The following is a 15,440-nucleotide window of genomic DNA, read 5'->3' as shown; positions in this document are numbered from 1 at the left end:
GGCATGGAGGATGAAAACACGTGATGAATATCAACAGGAAACAGGGGAGGAAGTCACCCAGTGTTGTGCCGCTTATGAGGAATTCAGCAGCATCAATGACATGCTGCATCATTCCAAAAAGAACATGGACCCCGCAGAGGAAGCAGACACCAAGGCCTTCCTAAGTCTCCTCAAGCAGTTGCTGCACATGGATCCAAAAAAAAGGATCACCCCCAGCGCAGCTCTTCGCCACCGGTTCATTACAATGAAACACTTGTTTGTCAACACCGGTTTTTTCATACGATACAGGGAACAAGCACTGTTCCTGATGAGACGATGCGATCTGAGGATGACAGACATGGACATATGTACTTCAAGTAAAGTTCTAAGTTCGAACAAAGCATCCACCTCAGATGATGGCGCTGAAGGCTCGACAGAAGCTTCAGAAGCATTCGCCTCACATGATGACACTGAAGGCTCGACAGAAGCTTCAGAAGCATCTGTCTCACATGATGACACTGAAGGCTCAACAGAAGCTTCAGAAGCATCTGCCTCACATGACGACATTGAACCTGCAAAAAATATCTTGGATAAAACAAACCAAAGCATGCAAGATGATGCCTCAGATATCATAGAAGTATCAACAAAAAGGAAACATTTCAGAAGATTTCGAAGATTCCTCTCCAGGGTGATTAAGTGCTTCACTTGCTGTCGAGGAGTTGATGATGACTGAAAACAGAGTTCATCACAGGATGGGTTCATTTAGTTAATATTTAGGAAAATCACTGCTGATTTGATTTGAAAGTTTACGTATATATATAGATATATATTTTTTTTTAATGTAAATATACATAATCAATTTTCAATAAATTAATAAATTCAACTTAAAATAATTCTTACAGTTTAGTCACATTTTGTTCTGTATAACTTCTATTCAATGCTTTTTTCTACACATCCCATTTAAAAATTTTCCAAAATAAAGGATTTGTACCAAAATTCGGCAAAAAACATGAAAATAAATCTGAGCATTCTGGTGACTGACTTGGCTGTGAACAACCGTCAAGTGGCAAAAATTCATAGTTTTTAAATACAGAGAACAGAGGCAATAAACATGTAAATAAATTAGAAATGTAAGTAGTAAAATGTAGTTACTGTTTGTCCATATTAAACTCATTTTAATCAAAGAGCCACTGATGCATGGTTTCCTAGTTTGCAGGATATTTGGGTTGGTTGTTGGACAGCCTTTCTTACTCCAGAACAGGTAGGATTTAAGCATTTACAACCTTTCTGAGAGCCACTGTTTTTAGCAGAACACTTGTCCTTTCATCCCTCAGATTAATTTTTATTGTTTTTGCCAGGGTTTTTGTATGACAGTATGCCTGAATTTCCAGGAAAAGCACACGTCTGCACAGTCTTCTGTTGACTTTGCAGTTAACTTCTCCATTCTTTTCCCTTTAGTTAGATAACATGCATGTTTGAATGACCTTAGTGGAAAAATACATGCACATGGATTTAAATTTAAAATGTTTCATACCCTCAAATATCATATTACCTCTAGTATTGTTTACTTGATGTGAGAACTCAATGGTAGGCCGTAGCCAATAAACTAATTACAATCACATTAAACTAAATGGAAGAAAAAGGAGTCGTCATAACCTTATACCACTCAGCTGGAATATCATCTATTATATCAGCATAGCATGACAGTTTTCATAGTATTTAAATTTCAGACAACTTTGTCATTTAAGAGAAATATTTATTTTCCATTTAATTGATACTGCACATGAATAAAAACTTGCAGCTATCTTTATTTGATGTCACAGAGCAGTGCAACCCCCCGTAGGATCCAGTGGTCTGGTGACTGAGTAGTAGGTAATTCTGGTCTGTGTGTCTTTGTTTCTTGTAAATAGGACAGAGATAAAGCTTAGGATCCACAGGGTCAGTGGAGTTGACAGCAAACATGTGGATGACATGCAAAGGTGTGAATAGCTTTTTGGGTGAGGCTTCGATGAGATGGATGTTCTTCCTGTCCCAGCCAGCACCATCAAAGTACAAACCATGGACATAAACTCCTTCCTGTTGAGGAAAGGCAGTCCATGACAGAAAAACACATCTATTTTCTAAAAAATACTCAGTTATTTTCATGGCTTCCTTAAAGAACAAACATCAATTGTTTCATTATCCACATTCATACACAATACTACTTTTGGACTCACGGTTGGTGCAGCTGTGACGTCCTCCTGTGTCTGCTTCAGAACTTTGTTGTTTAGTGTGACTGTGTCCAGAGCCCAGCCTTTGTTTGCTCTGGCTACTTTTTGTCTCATAGCTGTTAAAAACCCTGAAAACATCCATGTGGAAAATGCATTAGCATAAGTCTGATGCAGTTTATTCCCAAGTAGGGGATTTAAGTAACACGGCATGGGCTGCACAGTGGTGTAGTGGTTAGCACTTCTGCCTTACAGCTAGAAGAGCCTCGGTTTGCGTCCAGGCCTTCCCGGGATCTTTCTGCATGGAGTTTGCATGTTCTCCCTGTGCATGTGTGGTTTTGTCCGGGTACTCCGGCTTCCTCCAAAAGTCCAAAAATATGCTGAGGTTAATTGATCATTCTAAATTGCCCACAGGTGTGAATGTGATTGTCTCTATATGTAGCCGTGCGACAGACTGGCGACCTGTTTAGGTGTCCTCTGCCTTCACCCCAAGTCAGCTGGGATAGACTCCAGCCCCCCTGTGACCCTAATGAGGATTAAGCAGTGTAGATAATGGATGGATAGATGGATGGATGTGGCATGGTGAATGGTTACAGACGGGCTGCAATCCTGCACCATAACAACAACAACAACATAATTATTAAATGAACTTTTAAACATGTGCAAAACATATGAACTATTTTTTGTAAATTTCAAGATAGAAATTTTTAGGTGGGTTACACTATCAGCTAGCTTCTGACCTATCTGCTGCACAATAGAACTCATTTGGTCAACTAGCTTCATGTCATCAGGAGGTGGGTTTGGGACTGATGTGCTAGTAGACTGAGGTGTATGTGACTCAACTAAAGGCTGGCTCTGAGGCACCACTACATCCTTACATCTTAAAGGACTATGCACAAAGTCATCACCAAAAGCTGTGTTATCATGGTCACCTAGGGGAAATGGAACAGGTGTGCTATGCAATCCTCTACTCCTACCAATACCAATAGGCGTAATATCAGAGGTCCCAAATTTGCTGACACTCATATTTGCTAACAAAATTTCCCCTTAAATGACATGAAATAATGTTTCAATAAAATATAGCAGCAGTTGAACAAATAGTCCAGACAGTCAAATACATGAAAGCAAAAGATACGCAGCTCCAAACTGATGCAGTGAAGACATCCACCCGGTCCAACGTGGTCATATCCGAGTCATGGCACCAATGTGACCCTTGTTGGATGGCTTCTCTTTCTAAAATGACTCTCAGGAGCTGGTCAGGCTTTTGGCAACAGCAGGTTTATTCCACATCTGCAGTAATAACAAAGGATAATGGAATTCACTGAATCGTCAGCTTGTGGGTAACAGCACGTGCTCTGTCTTCTTCATAAATCCTCCGTTGCTCTGAGGATTACCCATTCATATATCCTAACACTTAGTACAATACAATGAAAACACAGTGATCGTATAGTGGATTAATTCATGTAAGTCAATAAAACAAATGAAAGAAAACAGAAATTGTCCCCCTCTTGATTCTTTGAGGATAAGATACAATAAATTATTACAATAACACAAATTTACCCTGGACTGTTACCCTTTTTTGTTTAGGATTTCACATATTCAGAACAGCAAACATAGTACAAAACACAGTTATTGAACGACAGCCCTCTGGCTCTCTGGGGGTGCCGCCCTGTGGCTCCTACAGCCCAGGGGGAGGGTGCCCTGTTGGCTTGGCCCTGCCTTGCTGTGATTGCTGTTCTGGGCTTCGGGGTTCTTCACACTTGCATGTTTGATCAGGTCTCGCCAGCTACTGCCGAGTCCCATTTCAGTGAATGATGGGACCCACCAGAATGTGCTGAGAATCTCTCCAGAGTCTCTACCCTAAACTCATTCTCTCTCGCACTAGTATCCTCTTCTGGCCTGTTCTATTCCATCCTATTCTATACTGTCAAGACATCCACAATTATGGTGCTCAGTACTACTTGTTTAATTATTTATTTATTGAATCTCTTTTTTTTTTCTTTCTGTTTCATTGATGGACAGTTAGTAGTTGGGAATAACACGCCACCTTACAATCTTTAATTGCAATAGCACCACCTGTTATTTTCTATTCCTGTTCATCCTGTTCGTCCTGTTCGTCCTGTCCAGTCTTTGTTTCCCCCACACATCACTGAGGTGTAGCACTGCCCTCCCTGGCTCATAATAGGGAATTCTAATAAAGAATATCTGCTTAGCTTTCAGGGAGGGCTGGTGATGGTCACACACATGCACTAAATATTAAAATATTTGACTAAAATATGCATCAATCTCATACAATGTTGACACCTCTTTTGTGGAGTTAAACAATGAGAACGAATGCAGACAAAAAAAAAGAAAAAGAAAAAAAACTCCTGAATTAGTAAGAAGACATGATGGACGTTTCAGAGCTGTAGCGTTCACTTGTTGTCATAGTTACAGTGACGCCGTGACGCTATCTTGCAATGATACAGAAATCTTTAACAAATCTGTGGATCCAGACTATATACTGCATCACTGCCAAAATCTAATCGCTTGGTCCTTGTATCATTTCTGACCTTCCCTGAAAATGTCCTCCAATTCTACTAATTTGTTTTTTGAGTAATGTTGCGAACAGACAGACAGACAGGCAGGAAAGACAGGCAGACCAACGCTGACTGTCACATCACTCTGCCGTGTTCTTTGGCGGAGTATATATGCATATATGAACATCAGACATGTTAAACTTATAGTTGACACATAAACAAGTAGTATAAAAGATTTTAAAAAAGTCAATAGTGTAGTGGTGGTCATGATGAGATACTGAAATCAATGTTTGACAGTTCCTTTAAATGAGCACTTGTAAAGAAGAGTACAATATTTCTTTGTCCTTCTGTGACCAGTGTTCTTTGTGGCATTGTCAGTGGGGGTGAAATCCTTGTGATATTGTTATCAGATTTTGACCCCCTGCTCCCTGCAGGGTCAGCAGTCGGTCAGAGTGGTTCTGGCAGCCATTTGGTCTTTTGCTGGCTTATAGTGACTGGGGGTTTAGGCCAGTCTTTTGGCTAAACTAGACCCAATATACATCCTGGATGTCTGGATGTGTGTGTTGTGGAACCTGCTGAATGTCTACTTTCTCGTGGCCTCGTCTTGGTAGCATAATCTCCACACTGGTTGATCCCACACTAGTATCTGACTGAGATGTCTTTGCTGTTTGGTTTGCCTTGCGTATTCTTTTTTAATTTTTATGCCTTTAAAGTATTTGTTTTTAAGTGCTGTATAAATAAAGTTTATTAGAATTTATCATACTGAGATTTTGATGTGATGTGTTTTAATGCACCATTTTTAATAGCAGATTTTTGCACATGCAAGAGAAATTTCTTCCTTCTTCACACAGAGCTGTTATAAATTTGAATATGCTAAGTATCAGTGTTTTCAACAATAAGTGCATATGGGCATAGTAGTTAAGCAAAATAAATTTAACTCCACCTTTTTGCAATGAGTTTTTTGAGATATTCTGCTGCTGCTGCTGCTGCTAGTCCGTTGATCCACTGGCAACTGTCTTTTTTTGGCAACTCTCCTTTCTGAAAGTCAATGAGATTACTTATGTTGTCAGTGATCACTGAAACCACAACAAATCTTGTGTTGAAAATGAATCCAATCTGAATTTTAGAATATTTCTTCCTCTGAATATATCAAGAAACATTAGGATGTGATTGCTGTTAACCGCACAAGTTTAAGAACACAGGTTTACAAAATTCATAGCAAGAAACAGCAGCATATTTTTTCATCATTTTACTCTAAAATATGTCAACAAGGCAGCTAACACTAGCTGTTCACAACACTGGCAGAGTTCATTTATTTAAGAATTCATTGATGTAATTAGCAATGGCACATGTCAGTGTGTTATATAAATATTGTAAATCAATTCTTTTATTGATTACCAAAAATGGCAGGTCTGTCTCTCCATATTTACAGAACTTCCAGAAACTACCTTTAGTCTTTGCGCATCACAAGCATCATTTCAATGGCTCTGGAACTTTATTTAATGACGGATTATTTTCTGAATCTAAACTGATTTCTTTTGTGTTTGGCATGATGCTTTCTCACGTGACAGCTCAAATCCTTAATGAAGTTTTTATGCTGTGTGTAAAGTGCAGGATAACCCCAGTTTGTAACTTGATTGATCACAAGCTGTGAGCATTACAAAGTTAAAGCACATGACTGCACAACAGTGATTTGTGGTTAAGCTCAAAAAAGGTCACTTCTTAAGGGGGCTAATCATTTTGACCCTGGTAGTTTTTGGGTTTTGATAAATAGTTTTGTTTCTATGTGCAAAGTAAAATAATGTAAGCATCCAAAATAAAATTAGGATGTTTGGAAAAGATGTGTTACAAATTCCTTGATCTGTTTAAAAGCACTTGGGAATTAAAATATCTATATCTATATATAAGGTATAAAACTTCATTGCCTAGCAACAGCAGCTGGCAACAGTCTGCTGTTAAAGACACTGTGATTAGCTGTGAGATGAATGACGGCGCTCAGCAGTCTGACAACTCTCTCAGTGCTTTTTTTGTGTGTTTTGCTCCGTTTTTTTTTTGTTGTTTTTTTGCCAAGAGCGCTAAGAAGTACAATAGAGAGGAGTTACTCCGAATTGGAATGTGTTATGGTAAGTCAGACTCTACAAAGAGTGCGACTTACCATAAATGTATGTGTTGTTTGCGTCTTTGTATGTGCAATATGAGTGTGTTTGAAAGGGTTTCAACTTAAACTAAAATGTTTTATTTGTTTGACAACTTTTATGGTTGTTTTATGGGGAAGTGCAGCCATCACAATGTGCAACACAACTTCATTACTTTAGTACCTTGCCAGTTTTACGTCTCATTTTTTAAAATTTTATTTTTATTGTAGCTTACTTGAGGCATACTTTGCTTATTGTTAAGCAAAGGACCCAAATACAGACACCAAGGATCAAAAAAGGAACAAAAACTAGTTTTATTCAAAAAGACAACCAACTTTAATCAAAAAACTAATGCAAATAACAAAACTCAGTCCAGGTGGAAAAAAACAGAAGTATGGCATTAAAAAAGCAACAAATTAAGAAATTCAAAAAGGCAATAAACAACAACAACAAAAAAAACCCCTAAAAGTACAAAGTCAACGCGGGTGAACAGGACATCTGACATGAAGGTAACAAACAGGACAAACTGATTATTGACAAAATTATTGAAGCAGTCAAAACTGATTGGGGAAACGAGAGAAAGGTTTAACGAATCAGGTCAATTAAAAGTTAGCGAACACAGGGACAATGTCCAGAAATAAAATCCAAAAGTCGCTCAGGGAAAGATAATTTCAAAATAAAACAGAAAGTAGCTGAAAGGGATATTAAAAAAAGAGCAGAAACAACAGACACACAAAACATAAAGAAGGAAAGCAGAGGAATCGATGACAATTTAAAATCACATTTCTGGCACTTCTTCACAATTAAGCTTTTCTGCAACTTTTTTAAAAATTGAGACTTTTATTATGAAACACCAACTCTCAGCTTCCTGTTGTGTATGAGTATTAGTTTCCACCGGGACAAAGTATATCAGGATGGGATTTGTTCGTTCTCTGTTCGAGAAACAGTTGTGAAATTAAGAGTTTCGCTTCGAACGACAATCAACCGTCGCCGCTGCAAACGGTGAGTTTTGTGTTTAACTTGATTTAGAGGCAGCACAGAGTGTAAACAGAATAAATAAACAGACCATAAATACACAGCCTACTGGCAGCCCACAGGTTAGAACTTAAAGAGGCTTTACGACAATGTTTATAAACATTTCTTCTCCAAGATAAATTATTCAGTTTATTTCAAGTCGCTGCACAAATCTAACTTTTTCGGGCGCAAAACTTCTGCGCTTTTATAGCTGCAAATTAAAGTCCAGCAGGGAATTTAAAAGCCTCTATTTGTCTTGTATGAAACATAAAATAAGATAATCCTTTATTACTCCCCATGTCAGGGGGAATTTTCCATGTTACAGCAGCAGTCACAGTACCTGTAGGTCAACGTGCATTGTTTATTTGCAGTGATTACATAAGATCCCAGCTGCCATGAGCTCTTCGTAAAAGAAAAAAAAATCGTGCAGAATAAGGTTTAAATGCAGACATGCATTCAACTAAACAGTCACCACAGAGTTCAGACTGATCTTTGAGCAGAGCAGCACACAATAGACCAGAGGGGATGTTTTCATTAAGACTGATGTGTAGCTGAGTTATGTGGAGCCTGAAAGTAGACTCTTTATTTAACAGATAACTGATGCTGCACAGCCGACCTGCTCCAGATTAGTTTATACGTTAAACTTGATTGATCCCTCACTGGAGAAATCCACCTTACAGCAGCTGGATACAGAAAAGACAGAAAGAAGTACAAGAATTACAAAAAGTACAATAGAGCTTAAAAAAAAAAAAAAAAAAAGATATAATAATAAAAATGGTCTCACAAGACATGATGAATCTACATATGGAAGTACAGTTCTGATATGGCGAGTTTAAATGTGGATATATAAACATATGACATGTTTGTATGAGGGCTGCACAGTGGCGTAGTGGTTAGCACTTTCGCCTTGCAGCAAGAAGGTCCCTGGTTCGCGTCCCGGCTTTCCCGGGATCTTTCTGCATGGAGTTTGCATGTTCTCCCTGTGTATGCGTGGGTTTTCTCCGGGTACTCCGGCTTCCTCCCACAGTCCAAAAATATGCTGAGGTTAATTGATTATTCTAAATTGCCCGTAGGTGTGAATGTGAGAGTGCTTGTGTGTCTTTGTATGTGGCCCTGCGACAGACTGGTGACCTGTCTAGGGTGTCCCCTGCCTTCGCCCGAGTCAGCTGGGATAGGCTCCAGCCCCCCCCGCGACCCTAGTGAGGAATAAGCGGTGTATAGATAATGGATGGATGGATGTTTGTATGAATTTACGTATATACAGGTATGGCATGGATGATACTGCATCCACTGTTCTCTTATTTCGGTCAAAGCCAGCCTCCTTAGGCAGTACTTTAACCACAACAGAGAGCGACTTCAAGTGCCATCATTGTGGTCGCTACTTCCGTTCCCGGATTGGACTCACCAGCCATCTCCGGACACGCCGAAACCAACCAACATCATAGTGGGAAATCATGGTCCTCATCGTTCTGATGGACGAACAACAACATTTCAGTCAAAAAAATGTATTTGTGAAAAAGACCAGTGGTTAACATGATGTTTTCACACATGAATAGCTGTAAGAGATCAGTGTTATGTGTTATTGATTGATGTGGTAGAGATGTAAAGGGAAAACATGGTTTTACATTTTTTCCTTGGGTTGTACAGGAGCAAACGTTGATTGTTTGCGAAGAGCTGTAGAAAAAAACATTGTGTTAAGGGATGAGGTTCTGTTCAGAGTTTGGGATTTAAATCGATTGCGTGAAGCGTCTCCCTTCCACCAGAACGTTTCCCGACAGTATTTTCACTCACAGAGCGACACAGATTCTCAGTTGACGAAACCTAAACATTAGTAATCTCACTGAACGAAGCTGTGCAGCTACAGCAGGAAACTGTGTGGAACCTACATGTATTTAGTTGGAAGAATATGAAGATAATATCTTTCTTATTATTATATATATATATGTTTGGTCCTGATTTACTGCCAAGTCAATTTAAAACAGCTGGTACTGCAGCTAAGATCAGATCAATCAGTAGCTTTGATTTTAAAGTTTTAAAATTAACTTCGACTTAAATTTAAACGTGAAGAGCTATAATGTAAAGATGTCACAGTTTAATACTGCACCCAACAGAACACAGATTCAACAACTGGTTAATCTATTGATAATTGTCACAGAGAATATTCAATCATGCCACTTTGATTTGGTGAAAAAGAAGTTTCCACATATCCTTCATTGGGGAGCTACGTCAGACCTAATTCAAATGTGGCTATGTCTTAAAACTCGTAGCAAATTAAATGCATTTTAGAGACAAAGAAGGGAGAAAAGTCAATCTCAGGGCATCAATGTAAAGTTGTCAATAATGTTCTCAGTTGCTTAAACAAAGTCACTGGTTCTGCAAAAACATTTGTGTTAACTGAAATCAACATACACTAATCACAAAGTTAAATACAGACGTCTTCCATTTGGGGGTTGATGAAGACGAGTGGAAACTGAGCAGATTAAGCAGCATCTACTGCCTCCTGTAAGGCTAATAGTGGTATTCCACATTAGAAAACTGTATGCTATTATTAATGTACATGAAGAAAATGTAGATTTAACTTCAATGCATTAATGCAGGTCTTGGAACAAACATTGTTACCCCTACCCCTAGAGTACTCTTTATTCCATTCCCTTTGTCATTGACAACTGCCTTGTCATTTGTTGTTTGCCAGTTTGCTCTTGATTCAATCACCTTTTGTTATTGGTAACTGTCTGCAGACCTCTCATCTTTTAGCTTTTGTTGTCTAACAGACTCCATCACCATTTATCATTAATCAGCAGCCATTTGCAAACTGACCACTGTTCTTTTCTGTATTTACATACTGTCCCCTCCCAACTGTTTGACCAGCTGTATAAAATGTTTTACTCTGTAAATGTTCTGTGTCAGTTTTACCTTCACAGATTTGCGCTGAGTGTTGGTAAAACTAATTAACACCCCCCTACAGCAAACTTTGAATGAGGAGTTTGGACAAATTTCTTCAACACTTTTCATAAAGTCCAGTTTCAGAGTGAAATGGTTCCTTACTCAAGGCTGCAAAATAATATAATACAATCAGCAGTTGGCTGACTTTTTGGCAAAAAAAAAAAAAAATCAACATTATATAATGTTAATTAAAATTTGTTGCAATTAGATAGGTCTAAAATGAAGCCTATTTGTAGTCTACTCAAAAAGCAATCAAATAAAAATGCTTAAACTAGGTGTACAGCAGTCATAAGAAAATAATGAACATGTAAAACAAGTGTTTTTCTCTTTCGGCAGAGATGTCTTCCCAAGTCAGACTGAGGCTGCTGCCGAGTGCCAAGTGTTTGTTTGATGAGCCTGTTCAGGTGAAGGTGGCCGGACTGAGGTCGAAGCAGCTGGTGACCATGAGAGCCAGATCGACTGATGAGAAAGGGATGATGTTCAGCTCCTCGGCCACCTACAGGGCTGATGGGAGCGGGGAGATCCACCTGGACAGAGACCCCTCACTCAGCGGGACTTATGTTGGGGTTGAGCCCATGGGTCTGCTGTGGTCCATGAAGCCAGTCACTTTGCACAAAAGGTTTATAAAGACGAGTTCACTGACCCCCCAGGTGGTGAAGTTCTCAGTGCACGAGGAGGAGGGCAAGATGCTGGCAGAGGCGATTAACGAGAGGTTTCTGATTGGAGATGAGGTCAGTCGACGTCCAGTCAAAGAAGGGAACATCCGTGGGGTCCTGTTTACTCCCCCAGGTTAGTCTATGTCTTTGTCATTAAGTTTGTATATTGAGAGAACGGTGATGGCTCTATTTTAACAGTTTTCTAAATAGATCTCTCCATCTATCCAAACAAGTATTGCATGATGAAGCTCACTTCTTATGCCACAGAGCTGTATTGTTGCAACTATTGAAAACACATAGACAAGCAACATCTTTAGGTTCAGAAAGACGCGATTCTTCAGTTAAAGCAGCTGTAGAGGCTGAAGACTAGTTCATGCTTTCCAGGTGCACAAAGGTTGACGTGATAAGATGAGATATTTTATAATCTCCGAAATAAAATTTTCCTTGGGCAGTCATGCAAATTTTACAGTTCTGTACAACTGCAGGCAATGCTATAATAAAACAAAAAAAAATACTCAGCTAGTTACAGAATAATACAAGATGCACATAAAATCATGGATGAAAACATTCCTATCTTAAACATACAGTCGTGTACAACAGTTTACATAATCTTGTAAATACCATGTATATATCATGGCAATCTGAAGTTTCCAATAACTCCTATAACTCTGAATTTTCTATGATGGAGTCATTGAAACCCACACGTTTGTCAAAAAACAATCATTCATTTGGGTTCTTACATAGATCTATTATAGGTCTTTTTGGAATAGGACAAAATGTCCTGTGTCACTCCATTCTTCTTCACAGAATCTGTACACAGTTTAACAAAATTTGTTGGCTTTCTGACTCAGATTTTTTCTAATTCTTACTAATTCTACCTTTATTTAGTCATTTATTTACCACTTCTGATGTGTGTTTGGGGTCATTGTCTTTTTGGAAGACTCAATCTTTTGGCAGATGATTTTAGGTTTTACTGAAGAATGCAGAGGTAATCCTCCTCCTTTATTATTCCATTTACTTTGTTACACTGGCATAAAACTGCCCCAGAGTATGATACTGCCACCACCATGCTTGGTGGTATGTTTGCTGTTCTTGGGGTTAAAGGCCTCACCTTCTCTCCTCCAGTCATATTTCTGGCCATTGAGGCCAAATAGTTAAATTTTCATTTCATTTGAAACACAAGTATACCATGCACTTTATACTTACAAACAACTGTGTGCAGATGATTTGGGGATCTGGGGTTGCTTTGAAATGGCTCCAAGTGACTCTTCTGACTTGTTCAAGTCAATGATTTTCTTTTTTAGATATTTCCTGAGTTCCTTAGACTTTCCCATTGTAGTGTTTGTGGCTGAATCTGATTCGGGTATCAAATGGGCCATATTTAAAATGGATGGGAGGAGTCACCAGTTGTTGTCAATCATAATAACTCACAAGAAGACTCCATGTCACTGAGAATATTTTGTTAACACAGCTTTCTAGATCACCCAAACTGATAATTGAAGTAGCTATATGTACATTTTTGACCCAGCAGATTTTTATTGTATTTCCAGAAGCACTATAATAAATGTATGAAAAAAGCAACATGCATGATTGTTTTTTTGACAAAGACGGATAGGTTATAATGAATCCATCATAGAAAATTCTGAGTTCCGGGAGTCACTGGAAACTTAAGACTGCCATGACACTGGTGGTCTTTACTTGCATATGTTAACTTGTGTTCAGGACTGTAAATATACATCCATGCATTTGTACAAAGATACGTACATACTGCACTTGTAGGAGCACTGTAATGCACCTTGATGTAAGTTTTGTCATCCATCCTAGTCAAAGCGGGCCACTCTGCGGGTTTTTGACTGACTGCACCAGACAAAGTTGAATGCTGGTGGACCTCCAGCTAAAGTCTTAGTACCATAAATCATAGTTCTGTCCCACCTCACAGATCCTACAGAAAAATCACAGCAATCAAACATTCAGAAGAAATACACTTGTATCAGGTTAGTTTTGTCTAGCATAAAGACTGGAAGCTGGTAATTTTCTTTCATATATGATTGTAAACTCAAAGTTGTTAAGTTTTTGACTGATGGTTGAAACAACAAATGTTCCCAGTGCATCGTTGGACTTGGTCTACAAGAAATTACATTTATTTATGTTATAATTATCACTCTTTACTTTTGTGACACTATTGTAATTTGTTTGCCAATGCAGTGTGTCTTCTGTTCCAGGAAGAGGTCCATTCCCTGCTGTGTTAGATCTGTACACTTTTGGTGGAGGTCTGTCGGAGAAAAGGGCCTCTCTGCTGGCCACCCGAGGATTTGTGGTTCTGACTGTCGCGCTGTACGGCCACGATGACCAGGCAAAAAACATCAAAGAGGTCCATATGGACTATTTTGAAGAAGCAATCGAGTTTCTAAAAAGACAAGATAAGGTGAGTTGATTGAACAGTAACACAACAGTAACATTAATACACACAAATCTGGAAGAATATTAATGTTTATTTTATGTTGTTGATGTGCCACAGTGTCCAATTTCTATACTGTCAGCGGAGTTGCTAAAGTTAGAAAAGTTTACGACACGGTGGTGGGAAAGTTTAGTTCTAGGGATCTGTATCTACACAAGAACTGATTTGTACTACAGTAAAAACTGCTACCACAAGTACAACTATTCTTTAATTTGGATGTTTTTCCACAGGTGGGCAGTGAAGGAGTTGGTGTAATCTCCCTTTCAAAAAGTGGAGATCTTGCACTTTCCATAGCCTCCTACCTGCCAGGTGTTAAGGCCACAGTGTGGATCAATGGCTGCTCTGCCAATACAGCGCTCCCCCTCTACTACAAGAAGAGACTAATCCACTCTGCTTTAATGTTTGACTTTGAGAAAGTAATTCCCACTGAGTCCGGAGCTGTCATTGGCAGGTACGTTCTTGATAATCCCTTGGCAGAGGAGAACAAGGACGCCCTGATCCCCATTCAAAGAGCAAAGGGACATTTCCTTTTTGTGGCCTCAGAGGACGACCTCAACTGGGACAGCAAAACTTACATGGACGAGATGGTGGAGAGACTGAAGCGTCATGGGAAGGACAACTTTGACAGTGTGTCCTACCCTGAAGCTGGGCACTACTTGGAGCCACCTTATGGACCCTACTGCCCCTCCAGCTTCCATGGAGTTGTGCGTAGGCCAGTTGTGTGGGGGGGTGAGGCCAGGTCCCACGCAGCAGCTGAAGTCCACATGTGGAAAAAGGTCCAGGAATTCTTCAGAACTCACCTGAGCTGTGATGCTGCACAAACCAATCCCAAGTTATAAATGTAAACAGGATGATAAGAAAGACAAAGAAAGGTAAATTATGATTGTCACTTGGGATAGCTACATCTAGTACTACTGCCTTCCTCTGCTGTTTATTGACCACCACAAAATCAGTTTATCAGTCTAGATTTGTAAGTCCTACAGAATCTCGACTCAGTCGACCTCTGTGACTTTTTCTCGTTGTCTTCCATTTTGATCCGGAGACATCTGGCCCATACTCAGTGCAGATGTTTCTTTACCGCTGGTCCAGAATTCAGCTACCACATCACTCCTGTCCTCCAACAGATCCACTGGCTCCCAGTTCAGTTCCACATTCAATTCATAATCCTCCTGTTAACATTTAAGGCCATCCACAACCTCGTCCCCCCATATCTGTCTGACTCCCTCAGGTTCCCTCAGATTATCTTCCTCCTCCACCTCTGTCCCCTCTGCCCGTCTCACCACCATGGAGAACAGAGCATTTAGCTGCTCTGATCCCCGTCTCTGGAATTCATTACCACCCCAACGGAGAAACATGGATTCATTCGTCCAATTCAAATTACAACTTAAAACGCATAGCATTGTTGTTATAATCCAGCATGTTTATGTCCATTGCTGTATAAATAGGCGTTCATTAATGTGGACTGTCCCTACCAAATAAATAAATAAATCTATCCAAACTGCATATTCCATCTGAAGTCAGTTGCCCTG

General features: G+C 39.4%; 1 protein-coding gene across 1 annotated transcript; it reads left to right on the top strand.

Annotated features, from left to right (window-relative positions):
• The first annotated feature begins 7,718 nt into the window (after positions 1–7,718).
• Positions 7,719–15,414, top strand: LOC111574628 (acyl-coenzyme A thioesterase 1-like). The gene is made up of 4 exons (XM_023279322.3): positions 7,719–7,842; positions 11,134–11,586; positions 13,676–13,878; positions 14,142–15,414. Exons 2-4 carry the CDS (start codon positions 11,136–11,138, stop codon positions 14,748–14,750), a joined length of 1,263 nt encoding a protein of 420 aa, XP_023135090.2. The 5' UTR covers positions 7,719–7,842; positions 11,134–11,135; the 3' UTR covers positions 14,751–15,414.
• The last annotated feature ends 26 nt before the right edge of the window (positions 15,415–15,440 follow it).

The sequence above is a fragment of the Amphiprion ocellaris genome, chromosome 10 (genome assembly GCF_022539595.1).
Source record: "Amphiprion ocellaris isolate individual 3 ecotype Okinawa chromosome 10, ASM2253959v1, whole genome shotgun sequence".
In the NCBI taxonomy this organism is placed as follows: domain Eukaryota; kingdom Metazoa; phylum Chordata; class Actinopteri; family Pomacentridae; genus Amphiprion; species Amphiprion ocellaris.
This window is presented reverse-complemented; position numbering and strand designations above follow the sequence as displayed.

What these genes read in the sequence shown, in the direction of transcription:
- LOC111574628 (XM_023279322.3), top strand. Translation starts at nt 11,136, where the DNA reads ATGTCTTCCCAAGTCAGACTGAGGCTGCTGCCGAGTGCCAAGTGTTTG. An exon ending in GGTCCTGTTTACTCCCCCAG is followed by an intron (nt 11,587 to 13,675) that starts GTTAGTCTATGT and finishes CTTCTGTTCCAG; the next exon opens with GAAGAGGTCCATTCCCTGCT. An exon ending in TTCTAAAAAGACAAGATAAG is followed by an intron (nt 13,879 to 14,141) that starts GTGAGTTGATTG and finishes GTTTTTCCACAG; the next exon opens with GTGGGCAGTGAAGGAGTTGG.